The 17,971-nt window shown below is 42.5% G+C and overlaps 3 protein-coding genes across 3 annotated transcripts in view; 2 read left to right on the top strand and 1 right to left on the bottom strand.

Annotated features, from left to right (window-relative positions):
- rsrc1 (arginine/serine-rich coiled-coil 1) overlaps positions 1-5,678 on the top strand; it is a 106,041-nt gene extending 100,363 nt beyond the window's left edge. Inside the window, exons 8-10 of the mRNA XM_079271373.1 lie at positions 1,357-1,463; positions 3,531-3,638; positions 5,244-5,678. Coding sequence (XP_079127499.1) covers positions 1,357-1,463; positions 3,531-3,638; positions 5,244-5,339 — 311 coding nt within the window. The 3' untranslated portion in view covers positions 5,340-5,678. The remainder of the gene's footprint in view (positions 1-1,356; positions 1,464-3,530; positions 3,639-5,243) is intronic.
- A 906-nt stretch (positions 5,679-6,584) lies between these two features.
- mlf1 (myeloid leukemia factor 1) lies at positions 6,585-16,182 on the top strand. Its single transcript, XM_079271729.1, has 7 exons — positions 6,585-6,747; positions 7,582-7,744; positions 12,267-12,350; positions 12,461-12,589; positions 13,334-13,493; positions 13,878-14,016; positions 14,193-16,182. The coding sequence occupies exons 1-7, from the start codon at positions 6,701-6,703 to the stop codon at positions 14,257-14,259; spliced, it is 789 nt and encodes a 262-aa protein (XP_079127855.1). The 5' UTR covers positions 6,585-6,700; the 3' UTR covers positions 14,260-16,182.
- med29 (mediator complex subunit 29) lies at positions 16,171-17,613 on the bottom strand (the record flags this gene model as incomplete). The annotated part of the gene is made up of 4 exons (XM_079271730.1): positions 16,171-16,724; positions 17,080-17,164; positions 17,259-17,317; positions 17,437-17,613. 4 exons carry the CDS (start codon positions 17,611-17,613, stop codon positions 16,497-16,499), a joined length of 549 nt encoding a protein of 182 aa, XP_079127856.1. The 3' UTR covers positions 16,171-16,496.
- Between the last annotated feature and the right edge of the window lie 358 nt (positions 17,614-17,971).

Below are 17,971 nucleotides of genomic sequence, written 5' to 3'. Positions count from 1 at the left end.
TTTAAATCAAAACCGAGTTTGTTAGAGTGCTATTATGAACTATAATGGGTTGTGTTTGCCTTTTGGTGTGTGTGTTTGTGTGTGTGTTTGTGTGTGAGAGATAGCATGTGATGCTTTGCTGTGAAAGCCGGAACAAATATTCATTTATTCATTAAACACCAGGACCATGAAGATCTGTTGTGACACCCTCTCTGTAGCCACTAATGTATTGAATTAATTCCTGCTATTAGCTCCAATTGCATGCTTTGTCTGTCTGTTTGTGTGTCCGTGTGTGCGTGTGTGTGTGTGTGTCCGTGTGTGTGTGTGTGTGTGTGTGTCCGTGTGTATGCCGCATGTACGTACTCATGGCAGTCGTCGTGAGTGTGAGTGCAAAGTATGTAAGTTTGCAAACACACGTCTACATGTGGGAGGAGTTGTCGTACCCGATGTTCTTTGTGTGTGTGTGTGTGTGTGTGTCTGTGTGTGTGTGTGTGTTCCCATTTGTGTACTTGTTTTCATGACACAGCCTACATCAGTGGAGCAGAGAAACATGGATGTCTGCTGGATTGACAGTTGGAGAGATGGGAGAGTGCAGGAGAGGACGGATGGATGTGGGAGAGAGGGATGAATATTGACTGATCAGCTGAGAGATTGGCAGCCACAGAATAATGGGAGCATTCAGACTTGCTGCTGCTAACTTTCCTGGCACACCTATTTTTGCCCTCCTACGCTACAAAGACTGCTCTTGAATTCTTGAAGTGATTTGTTATCTGATATGCAGAATCCTGATGTGTTCATATCCAAGAGTAATTTACCGGAAACCCGTTCTGTCTTTTTGTTAGATTGGAGAAGCACAAAGCAAAATACTTTCTGATACATGAAAAGTGTACGACACCAATCACATTTAGTCTCCATAATGAAATTACACTGCAGTGAGTTTGTGTTCATATTTTGATTCTTTTAGAATGCATTATCTGAGTGTAATTCACTGTCTGGCTATGATCTTGTTAGTTGTTTTTTTTGTGCCAACTTTCCTTTTGTGGTGACTCGATGCCCTTGGCTTTTTTTAAAGATTAAAATAGGGGAATATGAGATATTTGATATTGTATGTGTCAAGGAGCATTATACAGAGAGATAACATGCAATCAACTAAGCCCAGTCCAAATGAAATCTGGTGCCTTTCAGAAAATGACATGGGATGGCTGACCCTTTGTGTGTCTCTCTGTGTGCGTGTGTGCGTGTGTGTGTGTGTGTGTGTGTGTGTGTGTGTGTGTGTGTGTGTGTGTGTGTGTGTGTGTGTGTGTGTGTGTGTGTGTGTGTGTGTGTGTGTGTGTGCACATTGTTCATAACCTCTCTTCTGTGTAACATGTGTTTCAGAGGGAACTTCTCTGGAGGAGCAAGTGCGAAGGATAAAGGACATCGAGGCTATCGAGAGTGATTCCTTTGTTCCTCAGGCTTTCAAATCATCCAGGGATGATATAAAGGTGCGTTCTGTCCCCCTTTCTCTCCCTACCCCTCACTCTCTCTATCTTTTCACTCCGTCTCTTATTGAATTTCCCTCGCCGCAACGCTGTGCCGTCTGTCCAGAGACAGCCCAGACCAAATCAAACATTCATTCAGCGCCGTTTGTTCCCGACCTGAGACGGTTTCATCAGACGCTCCACTGTTCGCCGCCTCCAAAGCGGCAGCACCCACACAAAAGCCACAGCAGGCAACAGCCGTCCTCCGTCTCCCTCTGTCTGTCTCTCTCTCTCTCTTTCTCCCCCTCCTCTGGTTGTGCAGATGCAGACAAAACAGACGTCATTATTGAAATGTCCCTGTCTCTGAAGGAGCAGGAATTTGATTTGTTGGGGGAGCTCAGGGCTGTTTTGAAAAGATAGGCGACAACACGTGACGGCCAACCTGCACTGGCTTTTGGGACACATCCTGGTGAGTCTGACAAAAGGTCGAGACCGGTGTGGCGGCAGCTTGGACTGCGCAGTATACTCTGCCTTTCCTTTACTGAAACTTAACCAGGTTCAACTGTCCAGCTGGGTAGTAGCTTTCCTTCTCCACACACCCACATGTCAGATCTGCTCTCACATGTGTATAAAGATTAGATTCATACAGTAACATCACCGCCACAAAATATCACGTAGAAGAATGTGTTTTCTTCGAATTCTAAGGAAAATATAACTTCAAGTACAATAAAGGGAGAGAGGGAATTTGAATCAGTTGCTTTTTTTTTTAAAGAACAGAAGTGCTTTAATGAAATACAAATTCAATTTCATACATTATTTTCATAACGGCTCTTCAATGTTTTTTTAGATTAATCTCCTGGGTCCTCATCAGTAGTCAAATAATACTTAAGACATCCAGACGATTGATCCTGAGTTGGGAAGATTTCATCGTCGTTTAGCTCCATCGCATCGCTGGCTGCAAAGAAGAGAATAATGGCTGGATACACAGCGCACATTTACACATTGTTTGACAACCCTGTCGTAGATATATTTGGGTTATTTAACATATATTTGAACATATTATTGTGTGAGAGTGCCTACGAAATATTTATTTTACATATATGTTTATTTGGTTTGAGTATTGATAACCATTTAGCCAAGAGTTGTGACCATTCATCTTTTTTTTAAGCCACTGTTGACGAGGATAACCCAGTGAAACCTATCTGCTACAGTGTAGCGTTTCTTTTTCTTTTTCATGCAAGCTGCCTTAATTATAAAATGTACTGTACATTCAGCATATTATTACTAAGAATTGTGTATTTGGCACAGCAACTTACTTATCAGCCAGTGTGTTTCCTATCTGGCTTAACTTTTTGTATCCTGCCAAATGAATCGAGGCTTGTTATATTTTTAAGTAATACCTCTCGGGATGGAGGAAGAATCCCTTCTCAATATCACATTTTCTTCTATCAGCTCGGACTCTGCAGGTGGAAACATGAGGGGGACGGAGAACCCTTGTCTTTACTTTAAGTCCTTGTTCAGTTATAACGAAAGGAGAAGATCCATTTCCTTCAACTGTAACAAAGAGTGTCACACCACTGACCAAGCCAGCTGATTGGTTGAAGTGTTTGCACAAGCACTCAGGCTGCAGTTGGTGGTGTAGCACAATTAAGACTCACTTACAGAGAATATAAGGTGGAGTAGATAAATGTAGAAAAACACATACGCGGATAAATACAATTAGATTCAGAATAGAAGCTGATTCCCATCAATAAGCTGCTTTCTAAAAGTGTATTTCATGAGCCCGACTTTCACTGCCATCTGCTGGACAAATCTCATGTTGCATTTATTTTCTCTGTATGTAATATCTACCAATATTGACGGTATATTTTTCATTTTTAGTGTACGCAAATATATTACATTTTTCTCCATTCTATGTATGTAATAGTATTTTTCCTTCTTTTCTAAAATGAGTTGCATCTACACTTTATATGCTTCTGTTTCATCCTGTTTCTTTATGTGTTTCAGTTCTCTTGTGGATTATTTAAATGCGCTCCGTTTCATTTGAGTGCAACACGACTCAGTGTGTTTTGTGTATCTCTGTGAGCACAGACTGAACCAGCTGAGGTGAAGCAGGAGCCAGAGGGCGCGGATCCTCAGGACGTCGCTATTCCCTTGTCCATAGTCTACAATGACAGTGACACGCTCGCCCACCCCAGTGTAAGTTCTCACCTGGCAAACCCTTTCCCCCTATGCATTACGACAGACTTCTAAACCGATGAACGACTTTCAAACTGCTGACACAGCTCAAGTTGATCCTGCTTCCTGACATTTTATTTCATCTTTTAGTACCACCTTGTTTTTATGAGAAAAACTTTGTAAACTTTGTCCTTTTTAAAAAAGAAAATACCTCTGCAGCGACTAACACCACCGCCGCTATTTACACCGTTCCTGCAAATTCTGACACTGCGCCTCGTATAGTAGATTATAGCCTCCTAACATCACCTCCTCCCCTGCCTGAAGACGAATGATGAAAAACGAGAAGGAAAACTTTAAACTCCAATAACGCTCCCTGGGGCTTCCCAGTCATCTATCTCCACTGGGGGAAACTAAGTTATGCCCTGACGTATGCAGATAACCCCCTCAAATAAGCACACGCATTCACACACACTGCCCACACCCCCCCCCCCCCCACCCCCTCCAGCTCAAATGCACCACGCATGCACCCCCTCAGACAGGCTGATGTATGGTAGCAATATGCCCCAGGCGGGCCCCGGCCTCAGCTCCAGCTCCGCTTCCAATTAGAACAGATGAGTCCCATTAGCCCAGCCCAGATACTGTCATCCCACACACACAGCCTCATTAGCACCATGACACCGGCGCGCTGCCGACAGACGAGAACTCACTGGTGTTGAATCTAACACACAGATAACATGCAGTGCAGCTGTAAGCGGCGGAGGTTAGGAATATGAAGGATCGAGGTGGCTCTGCAATCTGCATAATAAGAGACACATATCATCGCCTAGATGTGCGGTATGTAGACATGGAAGGCATCGTGTCAACATTATCTCGCACCCTCACACAAACACACGTAGTGAATACAGAGATCTGCATTGCTTCTCGGCCTCACGGTCATTATGTTACTTCCTAGTAAACAGATGCCTTCATTCGTCAGACACTTGCAGAAGCAGTTTTATAGCCCTCTTACAATCAATACCATGACTGCTGCTGACATGCTGTGATGAATGTCACATGTGGAGGCCTTTTTCTGTCAACACGCTGCTAGGCCCGCAGATGTTTTTAAAATACAGGGTTTTTTTCTCATGTGCATTTTTTGAAGGGAGCAGACAGGGAAAGACTAATATGACATATGAGATCCATTAGATTAGAGAGTCGTCACTGAGACTCAGAAGTCCACATTGGGTGCATGGGTGCATAATGTGTGTATTATGTTTCTGTGTACCTTTATTTAGACAGGCAGTGTAATAAAACACACACACACACGTTTGCTTTCAGAGGGCTACAAAGATCACGAACATGTTGCGAACTGGCTGTAAGCTCGTTAAAACCGTTGTAAAAATGAATTGATAAACTATTTTGATAATGGATTTATGAAACAGTATTTGATTTGAACTGATTATTGTTTAAGTCACTTTGCAAGCGAAAAATGCAAAACATTTGATGGTTTCAGATTCAGATTTTATACCTTCACATACCAGAAATGCAATTTTAATGTTGTTCTTTTTCAGTAGCATACTTTTTTACAAATGCCGTGCCCTACGATTTAACGTATCTCTAACGTCTCCTCCCTACACTGTCTTGCAGTTGTTCATGGACAAGGAGAGGGCAGAGGAGCTGTGGCACAACAGGTTGATATTGCTGCGGCAGGAGAGGCTCATGGGAAGTCCTGTGACCTTGTGACCTGATGGGCACCAGCAGATCCGTCATGTTCCCGGAGCAGTTTGAGCTGCTTTTATTTTGTCCCAATCTGTCTTGTTTTAGTTTATTACTTTACCCTTTCACTAATGTCTCCTCCTTTTGTAAAAACCTGTGAGAGTGACTTGAAATGAACACTTTTTGGTCTTGATGTGCTTATTATTTTATTAATGTAATTCAATTGAACGATCTGCTGTTCTTAATCTGACTTCATTTATTTTTAATGACTAAAGATCTTACAGTCAGATATGGTGATGTGTTTTACCGTTTAGATGTAGAATTTGGTACATTTTGTCTTTTGTAATCAACTAGTTCAATAAAGGTAGATGTGATTTTTCTGAGTGAAAACTGTCTTGTGCTTTTGTGGGTGAATGATAGCGAGAAACCTTTAAGTGGGACTAAATTGATAGAAACAGTATCTGTCTCTTCACCAAAAACCTCTGACACTCTTTAAGGTAAAATAGCAGTATCTACTGATAGACATAGATACATCAGTCACCCTGTCCTCCAGGCACTTTAAAGTAGCCTGACTCACTCTTAGGTCACCTTATCTATTTGGTCTGCATCAGGATTGACACAAGACTGGATTAAATGTCTTCTCACCTGCCCTAAACTTTTCTCTCCTCTTAAATATATATAATAGTCAAAAGGTTTATGTTTACTCAATGTTGTGTCCCTGTTTGAGGGGGATTCAAGGCAGTGTGGAGTCTATTTGTGGAACAGCCAGATGGTAAATCTATACTGAGTCTGGGACACGGTGTATCACTCCAGCACCCTCCAAATAGTCAGTGTTGTAATGAAAAAAAGAAATCAGAATGTACAAAATGATTCGCTATGGCAAGCACACAAATGAAGCTCTGCTGTGAGAGTAAAATGTGTGTGGCTGCCCTCCTCACAGTGGCTGTCCCAAAAAATTGCCTTCACACACTGACTACAATAACCAAACCAAGAATCACTTCAGAAACCAAATAGAGAGCTGCCTCGTGGGATTTCTCCTTCACAATAAAAGCCATTGATATTTCTGTCGTTTTAAATTGGTATAAGTTGCAGCATAGAGGTTATGCAGCCCGTTTGCAGCCACACACAACATAAACACACGGCGCGCGGATTGAACCTGTTCAAAGCTCCGAATAACCAGCCAATCCGACGGCCGGGGTCGCGTCACGTGGCTGGTGTCACAGTGAATTTGGTTCCAAATCATATTGCCACCTCCTCCATGGTGACATTACCGAGGCTGAGCGGTGTGTGTGTTCGTGTGCTGCTGGGACACCTGTGGCACGAACGGATTACTTTTTTATGAGAATCTTAAATCTCATATTTTGTTTACAGCCGCAAAATCCGTGGAAATGTTCAACAGTCATCGCGGCGAGTTTGATGAGGATCCGTTCTTCTCGTGAGTAACGTTCTAGTTCAATTGTTGAATTGAATCTATAATAGCACAACTGTTATTGTTGAAATGTTTTCGAAACTTAATGGTTCATGTTTGCTCACTAGATTTGTAACTTATAGAATATTAAAATATGTCTGCCTGCACAGATGAACAGCTTGTTAACAGAATTAGTTCATGAAATAACACATCCATAACTTGTTAATATAATTTCAACATTAGCCATTTCTGTTGCACTTTAAGGAAACTGTTACAACGCAACGACTGCTGGACTGACACTGTTTCTTATGTTAACTTTTTTTAAATAAGCTTAATTAAAAGGTAAATAAAATTGCAAGATATCTTACCATGTAGCTTCCATCCACATAGGCTACTAAACATGTAGTTTCTTGTTTGTATCGCTTAAGGAATAAAAGTTTTCAGTGACAGAATTTCCAGTGCAATTTAGAGAAAGTGATGGATAATACTACTAATAATCTACTAATAATCTTATTTGAATAAACTGAGACTGTGTGCTGCAGTCACTTGGACTTATTGCATTGGTGAACACCTGCTGAGTTAGTGTGGCCGCACTTGATCTGACTTCTAAGTCCTTAGGGGTGCCTGCCTCTCATTTCAATTTATTGTCTTTATTCAAGAATATATCTTGAATAAACTCCAGGGTGGTAAAGGATTTGCATCGAGTCCTGTGTCTGGTGCAGAGGCATTTAAATGTTCCTCTCCAGGAACCGTTATCATGGTTTTTGCGGTCCCTTAAATTATCATCATGGAGATTTGCTTATAATTCCTAAGTGGATGTTGAGATTGACTTTGTCTTTACTTCCTCTTCCTCTGCCTTAGGGATCCAATGCGGGCTCACAGGGAACATATGCGGCAGATGATGCGCAGCTTCTCTGAGCCGTACGGTGGACCCACAGTGCCCAGCATAATGGACGGGAGAAACTGTGGTCGTGACATGTCGGAACATCCAAGCTCGTCCCTGGCACTGAGGGGCGAACATAGGGTGAGAACATGCATTTCAAAAAGCACTCCTCTTACAGTCATGAGTGGTTTGTCTAATTGTGGACCTAAGTGATAAGGAATAAAGCTCTAGCCAGTGTATTCCATCATCCGCTGACAAACCTACATACGTATAATTTGGGTCTAAGTGGGACGAAGGCTGAAGGCCCTGCTTCAGCATTTTGCTTCTACGATTAGGCCTTATGACCCTCTCCGCTGCTCATCTGCGTATAACCACAGAAGGCTAGTGTTTGGAGGAAGTGCTAAGTTTACTGAGGTTATCGTGGAAGCTGGCCACTCACAGTGTAACTGGAGCCCCACTCACTAAGGTATGGGGCCATGTGAGTCTTTGGTTTAGCAGAAGGGCAACCCCCTTGGCCTCTCTGGACAGTTATATCGAGCTCTGAGGAGCCCTATTTATAGTGCATTGTTCCACTGACACACTATTTACTTGTGAATACACACACAGACTTCTTTAACTCTCAAACCAATAGGACCCCAGAGAATTCTGCCTTTGCTCTGCTGAGATGCTGCTGAAAATAACAGTTTATTTTGATATCATTCAGCCCAGAACATGTCGATGTTATTTGTGCAGCGTAGTAATGAAAAGGCAGGGAGATAGTTTTGGTCTGCCATGTTTTGCACCCGTTCACCTTTCCCAAATCAGCCCCCTGTACTACAGGGGGCCTGCTAAGTCAAACTTAGTCCCCGTCACCTGCTTTAATCCCACAATCTCATGAGAGCCTGTAGATTTATCCTTGATAATGACTTTCATTAGAAGCCTGGCCTCAATAGCCAGCAGCCTGCTTTCTCTGCATTATCATCATGCCATTAACTAGCTAATGCCAGCTGAGGAGGAGCAGTGAGTTCTTGACTAATGACCTCCGTGACAGTGGGTGAAATAGAGCTGCACTGCAAAATGTCAGTCCAAACAAATGACTTAATATAATATTAGGAGTAACATACTGTTTTGTGTATGTCTCACATGTTGTCGGACTTGATATCGTTTTATTTTCTTTTTTAAAGAGAACTTTAAGATATGAGGAGTTAGGGTTCTGCTGAGTCGTGGCGATAGAATAATAATTAGTGAGGTCTCTCTGTGATATGGAGAAGGATCGTGTGACACACGTGATCTTTTTCTCTTGATTCATACATGGACATTTGTACGGGAGATGCAGATGTGAGATCTTTGTGGTTCATATCTATAGCGGATCCCGATCCCTAGCTGCTTTGTTTGTCACAAACAATAAACAGAACACCTACTCTCTTGGTAAGATACATACAATTAAGGGTAACTAAATTACCATAATAATTCACAGTTTTTCTCACACAACTCTGCACTCTAACTCCCACACACAGTCTTTTATCTGAAGACGAGGAGCAGTCGAGCGGTGCCCAGCCGTGGTCAGAGGGCTGACGCTCGGGTGCTGTGTTTGTTGGCTTTGGAAAGGCATGTGTACGGATGTCATGGACACTCTGTTTTCTCCTTGTTGCTCTTTTGGTCCATCTGTTTGGCAGAACGTGCCTTGGCAGTGCTGGTGCAATAAGCGGCTAGATGACAGACAGCTCACGCTCATACTGCTCTCCAATATCGCAGGCACAAATGTGCCCGCAACACACACATAAACACACACACACACACACACACACACACACAGTATTAAAACACAAGCTCGGTTACACACAGTCACAGCATGCAAAGGAACACCGAACTTTACACACACACACACACATTGATCACATAATGTTGGAAGGCTTGTACTTCTTGTATGAACTTGTTGACCCTTAGATTCCCAATGAGAAAATAAGCTCCATCTTACCTTCCAAGGCTGCTATGAGTTCTCATATTTTCCCAGTTTCTTGCCAACACCCACCACCTGGTTCCTATCACCCTTCAAGGCACTCATTCATCAGGGCACTTGTTTATAAAATGATCAGCGAGATGTAGTTTCATTGATTGATTCTATGGTTTATGACTGCAGTGGAGTATGATTATGCCCTCATGCAAGATTTTGCTCTTAAAATTAAAATGTGTGGCAATGTGAAATTAAGCAGTTCCTACACCACCACCATGGGATTCAGTGCCTCCTTCGCTTTGCTCTTCTGGTACTTTGAGCATGAATTTAACATAATGCCTTTAACTTTCCTGGTGATGATGCAGCACTTCATGGGAGCAATGCATTTGCAGCACAACTCTCACTTTTACTTTTAAGTATGAATCATATCCACAGCACATGTCCCCTATGGTGTAACTCATAGCTCCCCCAGGAGCGGCCTGCCTCAGAGGGCACAGTGGCAGTTCAATGTCCTATTGAGAGAGAGAGCGATAGAGAGACTGTCAATCTGCAGTAGTCCAGACAGCTCAAAATAATGTGTTAAAGACCACTGGGTCTACATTCCTTGTCGTGCACCCTCAATCTCTCCTGTGCTCAACCCCCGGGCTAAATATAATGCTGGTAGATATGTAACTGGCATTTATTAGTTCATAGATGCCACTCTGGGATAAAATTGGCTGCGAGGCTTCATAGATACCGGTCAGGAGCGTTTTACATCAGCTTGACATTTGAAAAGAGCTGAGAGAGCAGACTCTCTGATCCCTGCTAGAGCCCTGTTCTGACTGATCCGCCCAGCCTTCCTAGAATGAAGCTCAGTTTCAGTGTTGAACCCATGCTAATCTCTGGCAATGCGACCCAATTACACATGGAACACAAGTCATTCAACACCCCACTGATTACGCACAATACCCCTGTGCATCACACGCCAAGAAAACACACACACACCCGCATAGCGACGGCTGTTGAGATGCTTATCCTGCGGTTTTGGACCAGAGAACACGGGGTCTGACTGAAGGCTGCAGACCGCTGCCTCCTCACTCCCAGAAGGTTCATGGCCTTGAGGGGTTGTGCTTAAGGCCGTGGGGAGAGCTCCGTGTAGCTGTGTCATGGGCTTAGTCAGTGATGTAAGACAACCTAACAGCTTACTGGCAACAACCTCAACAAACTGCTAAAAGGCGAGATGTATGTGTGTGTGTGTGTCTACGTGTGTGTGTAACATGCTATACAAATACAATATGTGCTGTGTTGCTACACTGATATTATTTGAATCCTCAGGATATGAGCTGGTCACTGCTGGTCATACTTCTCTTTTAAATAGTTTCAAAGTTCATGCTCTGACTTTATAACTTGACTCGAAGTGGTCAGTAAAAGGGTCACAATGTATTCCTCTACATTAAATCTAATCTAAGCCATCACGCCAATCCATGCACACAAGACTGAGTTATTTTTAATCATCATATTGACTCCGGTGCAGTATGGTTGAACCTGAACCCGTTGCTTGCTTCCTACCTGTGCTCTTTGAGGGCACCAGCACTTCACCCTCAGCATGTACAGGCTGTGACAGTGCACTGGTACATGTCCTATCGAAGGATAAAGTACGATCTGCAAAGTGCTAGTTAATGTAGTAAATACTACATTTCATCTCTCCACGGACACTGTGTGAAGTGGTAAGTAAAGTTACTTATATATTGGCCAATCTTTACCCAATATCAGGATTTCTTTTGTTCAGGTTCATGGGCAAAAACAGCATTACAAGCAACATGCCTGTTCCATATGCAGTATGATGAGGCATCAAGTTTCACTGTGAAACAAAGTTAAATTACGTTATATTGATATACATTTACAATAATAATAACAAATCATTTGAAGAATTTGGGGAATATTTGAAGTGTGCATTACAAATGAACTAACTCCAAAAAGCACCAGTATACGGAAGGACCAGTGAGTTGCTTTCTGAGGTTTGTAAAATCTTATATGTGCTGTCCTGGCATCTCACTGCGACATGTTTGACTGACTTGAGTCAAAGTCTTGAGACTTGAGGCAAAGGTGGCACCTCAACTGTGACCTACAGAAACTTGATTCATGTATTTATTAGGAAAATGTGAACATGCACAGGGTCTTAAGAACGAAGAAAGGTTTTCGTTACCATCCAGTTATATGGGATGCTGTGCATTTATATAACGAGGACGGTGATTCAATTGTGTTTTTTATTTTAATAAATCACTTCACATGGCTGTTAACAAATATTACAAGCAAGAATGCAATAAAGCCAACCTTGAACTTGCAGTCAAGTGAAATTGAATCAAGTGTTGTTATTGAAAACATGGTATGTTTTTGGTAAAAGCAGCACAGAATTGGAGCATGTTGGCGACCTTTAAATGATCCATACAGAAAGAAAAAAACGAAATAAAGACGATACTCGCGTGCTGGACTTGACTAGTAGTTTCGCAATGACTGTTATTAATCCATGTCACAAATGGCGAGGTGATAAAATGTCAACGTTCAGGTTGCAGTGTCCCAGATGGAACACATGTTAGCCACATTTAGCTCACTGTACTCTGTGCGCGTATGTTTGTATACATGATGGAATCGTTTATGAGCTGATAATGCCTAGCGACCTTGCGGCATGCGCGCCCGACTATTCGACTCCTCTGACCTTTGGCTGTTCTTTTCCCCTTCGTGTTGGTGCAGGAAATGACTCGGAACCCTTTCGGCATGTTCGACAACATGATGTCCGGCATGAAGAACAGGATGCAGGAGATGCACAGAAACGTTGTGAGTGAAATGATTTTTGTGTTCTCCTCCTTGTGTTGTGCTGCTTTCTCAGACTGTTGCGGTACATCAACTGTGTAGCTGCTTAACAGTACGTTGTTTGTGTGTTTCAGGAGAACACGTCCACAGATTCTAACGCTTACTCATTCAGCTCCTCATCGGTCATGACATATTCAAAGGTTGGAAATGAGGCTCCCAAGGTCTTCCAGGCGAGCTCATCGACACACCGGGCCCCTGGAGGGGTAAGCACTCCAGCAGATGTGTTACTCCATCATAAATCACAGTACATTAGAATACAGTTCAGTACATTGAGCTCACAGAAGTATATGTGTCTGTAGATAAGTGATCATGGTGACAACTTCACCATGGGCCCCTCTTTGCAAGAACATTAGCGCAAGCAAACTTTTCTCTCAGCGGCATATGATGGCTCTGTTCCACTAATGTGAGCCATAAATCATGTCCACATGTGTCCACATAGCGCCAGCGTCTTTCTTTTTCAATTGTTCCCAATGAGGAGAGAGCTCTTCAAGTGGAAAATCTCTGAACTTTTCAGAAAAGCGCTGCTGATGTCAGTGTCGTAAATGGAGGAGACGTTTGTTTGGGCCGTGTCTGTCTCACCTAAACTTCACATTTTGGACAAGCACTAACATAACAAAGATGGAAACGCCCATTTGTGGAAGCAGATCCGCCGGACACAGACTGAATGTTGCTGGTGAGTCTTTTATTACGGTACGCCTTGTGATGAAGAGCTACCCAGCGACCTGCGGCCGCTTTTCTGCCTGAAAAGGGCGCTATGTGGACACAGGCCCTAAGTTATCCTGCATACACAATAACAGGGCCCTCGAACAGGTACTCCTAAATGGAATGCAGCCATTACTACTAATGGCTCTTTTATGTCAGGAGTAAAGGAAATAAATATGTCAATGGCTCAAATTAATTCATTTTTGACTGGACCAACTGATGTGTCTGATGGGTTTTATCACCAGATCAAGGAGACCCGGCAAGCAGTTAAAGACTCTGAGAGTGGTCTGGAGAAGATGTCCATTGCTCACCACATCCAGGACAGGGGACACGTTGTTGAGAAGAAATACAACAAGAAAACAGGACAGAAGGAGTTCAACCAGGACTTTCAGAATATCGATGAATGTATGTTAAAGTGATGGTCTGCTCTCAAACCTGGATTCTGCTTTGTTATGGAGTTGTTGCAGTAGCTACGCGTGGTTGTTCTATAAATGTGGAGGGTCCCACTCAGAAACTGTAACTGTATGGAGGAGCTACAGTGATCCTTCTAATTGTGTCATTGAGTTAAGTACCATTTTTAACAACATCACAAAACCAAAACACCATTATAACGTCAGTTAAACAGTAAATATGTGGCTCATACATCTTTTATGTGTTTTGATAAAGTCAGTGAACGTGTTCAGTTAAGCACAGCATTATTCCACTGTCGGTGCCGCTGTCTGCGTATTTCCAGGCCGCCAGTCCACAGACAGAACATTCCCTAACGTGATCCTGATCCTCTGCCCCCAGCTGAAGCACAGTCTTTTGACGATGAGTGGCAGCAGGAGGTGTCCAAGGTTCCACCACCTGGCCCAATGTTTCGTCTGGATGAACCCCTACCCTGTGGTGTTCACCGCGCAGCCCTCACCGGTTCTGAGCAGGACGACAGGTCAGTATTACACTCTCCGACCACATGTGGATCTGCAGTTCAGGATCAAATGACAAACAGGTTGGAGACGCTGGTGGCAAATACACACAGTACGCTTTGTTAAGTATGTTGTTATCATGTTATGATACTGCAGTTAATTTACCATTTGAACTGTGATTATTTTGTATTTCCCACAGTGACCAATCAAAGGGCAAGACTGAGGGTGAAAGCAACATGAAAGGCTCAGGCTCGACAAAGCAGTGAAACAGCTGTTTGTGTGCTTATTAAAGTCTTTCAAGAATCATGCAGTACACTCGGGTGCTCTGTACCCCCTCGCACACACACACACACACACACACACACACACACACACACACACACACACACAACCTGTCATCATATGGACAGAATCAGAAGGCACTGACCCAGATTTTGGAACATGTATAAGACTACGTTTTACATTTCTGCTGCCCATTTTCCAAAGCACAGTAAACAATATGAATTGAACCCCGCTGTCGATGGCTGCCCCGTTACAGTGAATGTTTTCTGTTTTTTTGGGTCAAATGACTCCTTCCATCTGACTGTTAATATGTTGAATCTTAGCTCAGCTCACGCTTGAGTTCGAAAACATAAAGAGAAAGAATAAAGAATCTGTAGTGTGTTGGCTGTAGAGCATGCAAACCAGCAGTGCAACTCTTGACCTGTATTAATTCTCTTATATGCTTATAGAACATCACAGTAAAGTTACAAACCTTTATCGCTCACTGCGACCAGGAAACTAAAAGGGTGATTGGTGTTTCTCTGGATGTAGTGGTGGTAGGCATTACGTACAGCACAACACATTCACAGTCTAAGAGCACTTCATTTATGTGATTTGGCATCAGATTTGTATCATGCAACAGGGCACACAATTTAGTGACTGATTGACCGTTTCAAATCCACTAATGCACTTAGACAATGTCTCAATTGTCTTTTTGTAATGATATTGTCTCGTACCTGGTGCTCGAAATATATGTATTTTATCTGCTGTAATCTTTGTAAAAAGAAAAATAATACTTTTCCCTTTTTATATGTTACTTTGGTTTCTCTTGTTTTTCATGCTTTGTGCTGCGTAGCGCGATATCTTGACAAAGTCGGGATTATTCTCAATAATTCTAATTTTTGTTATTGTATATTTTTTCAAGCTTTAAAAAATAAGTTGTGTCAACACAGAGCATGGTCTGAAAATAAAAATATAAAGATGAATCTTTTGGGGTTTTTCAAAAAATTTTCTATCAATAAGAAACGTAAGAAAGACTTCCAGTGTTTTCCTGTTTTCATTTTGTATTTTAACAGTCCCAAAACAGTTCTGTGTTGAAGTTAGTTTCAATGGAACAACTCTGTATGTAACTGTAGGCCTGCAGAGGGTCTGTGGGAGCACGTGTGTGTGTTTTGTGCTCGGTAGTGACCCGCAGTACTATTTTTGGATCTAAGAACTTGTCAGTACCTCAGATTGATCTGAGATGTTACACAGCTGCAGGCCCACCAGGCTCCCCTCTCACGTGCCTGTGTATCAGACTTCATTACGCCTTTACCTTCAACATACAGATAGGACGGGCACGAGGAACAATATACAGCTGACGAAGGGTCCAAATCCTCAGTTTCCTGTCTTCTTAGTATGTTAATCTAACATGGAAGGTGGGTCATTCAAGCAAACTTCTCAGGGTGTTCAACAATAGACTATATGGGTCAAGCTTATGCCTCTCTGATGCGTCATGTGACAGGAGGGAACACACTGAAAAGGAATCATTCAAACTGGTAAAGGCACTTATAAATGTATGAATCCTTGAAGCGGATTGCACCGTCTTAACAAGTATATTCTTTAAATCCCCAAGGCTGCTGTTTTGTTGACCCACTATATCAACACTGCTGCTTCAATACGAGTGAAACCAGATACTTCTTTTACAAGATCCTCCGAGGACAAAGAGCGGCCATTACTCAATGCATGTGACCGACTTTATTGGAAAGATACTTCATTCTCCTGCCTCTGTAAATGTAAAGTCGAACATGTTCTTCCCTTCGACTACTTCCAGCGTTATTTGTCCGCTGCGGACAAACTAATTAAATGGAAAACTGAACTGTGTAGTAATTGACCTGTATAGTTGAACAAATATAAATACTCTTTTTCAACATAAGAAGCAGTAAAAAGTGTTTTATTATTCAATACAAATGAGCTACAAAAGACTTGTGAATATTGAGTCGGCAGGTACAACTCTGCCACCACCTTCTGGTCGTCTTAGAACATGACTTTTTATCTGGAATATTTACACAGCGTTTACAAGAGACATAACTTACTTCAACAAAAAAAAAATCATAACCAAATATACAGGATCTTGAGAAATGAAACAGCATCTTGACCAAAACTTGGATGTGAATATGGGAAGAGCTCATATATGGAAATCCATCATCCTTCTCAAAAATGTCACCAGATGTAGAAAGAGTTGGGGTAGTTCATTCAAGGTCTACATGATTCCCTGAGGCGGCCCCTTCCCTGAGATCTTCTTGGAGCACTCCAGCAAAGCGTTGTGGATATCTTTGGCGCAGGAGATCTGAGACTTGATCATGCCGAGGTATTGGGTGTAGGACATGGACTCTGTCTGCACCGTGTCCGGCTTGGTGGCGGTCGGGACCAGGTTGGGTGAATGTTTGGCGCTGTCGATGCTCTGGGAGAGGCACTCGTACGCCAGCCGCTGCACAGAGGAGACACAACGTGAGTTTGTGTGGTATATAAGTGTGGATACAGTACACGTAGTGTGTGGTACACACAGACGGCCACCTGGGCTGAAAAAGCTTCTCAATTAAGACTACGGGACAGGAAAACTTGATTCAGACTACCGTTAATTAAACTCTCCCTGATGTCCAATCTTATATTAATGCAGTAGGCAGTGTGGCTGCAGTGTATGCATCACTACATTTACCTTTAAAGCAATGCTGAGAGGTAAGTTGGTAGTGTCTTATAGTGACTCAATCCTCAAATGAATGTTGATATGGCTTGACAGGCTTGAGCAACATTTTGGTTGAGTGTGTATTGTGTTGACGTCTTACCAAACACAGCTCCAGTTGATCGCAGAGGGCATAAAACTCCTCCAGGCTCTTGTCAAAGCGCTGAACAGACGTGTCGCTGCTTTTGCTAAACCAGAAGAAACAAAAAGATCAGACACATCTTCCTTCAGTGACCAGGCATTGTTTTAATGTAAACGTTCCGCACAAACCAGCCAACTTACATGCCGTTGTCAATCGTGGTGTTATGGGCCAAATTCAGGGATGCAATCTTCATGAGATTCTGAAAGTGAAAAATAAAGCGGTATGTTTTTAGGCACATTGCGGCAGATCTTCATGTGTTCTGTGAACTCGTTCAACCAACTTTAGCTGTTGTGATCAGATGCTTTTGGGCACACTTACCTGCAGACTCTCTTTCAACTGTGGAATAAGCATTTTGAATTTATGTACTGGATCAACGTCTTGCTGTTGGCTCAATTGCTGCTGTTGTTGTTGTTGTTGTTGTTGTTGTAATGCAGTAGCCTGTAATCCGGGCTGAGACATCGGCCCGCCGGGCTGCTGCTGCTGCTGAGACGCCATCTTGACCGGACACTGCGTACGGTGGAAGCCGGAAGATGAGTTAAATATCCGGTTTTTCATTTTTCAAAATAAAAGCGTTTCTGTAACTATGTTTCAACCTATGAATATGGGTGCAAGGGCCAGTCTACTCGTGCCAGTACACACCGCTACCTACGCCATTCCCACAAATACTTTGTTTCTTTGGAATACTACTTTGCCTCTATATTGGCATCATGTGTAATTTATTCAAGTTTAGTTTATTTGTTTGTTTGTTTATTTAACGTTATACAGTTTCTATGTGTTGGATGTTGGAATCATGTATTGTAATTACATCCAATCGATTATATACACTGTACACGACATACTATAGTATACTAAA

Source organism: Melanostigma gelatinosum (assembly GCF_949748355.1).
Source record: "Melanostigma gelatinosum genome assembly, chromosome: 7".
NCBI lineage: Eukaryota > Metazoa > Chordata > Actinopteri > Perciformes > Zoarcidae > Melanostigma > Melanostigma gelatinosum.
The sequence above is the reverse complement of the archived record's forward strand: the minus strand, read 5'-3'. Positions and strand labels throughout refer to the sequence as shown.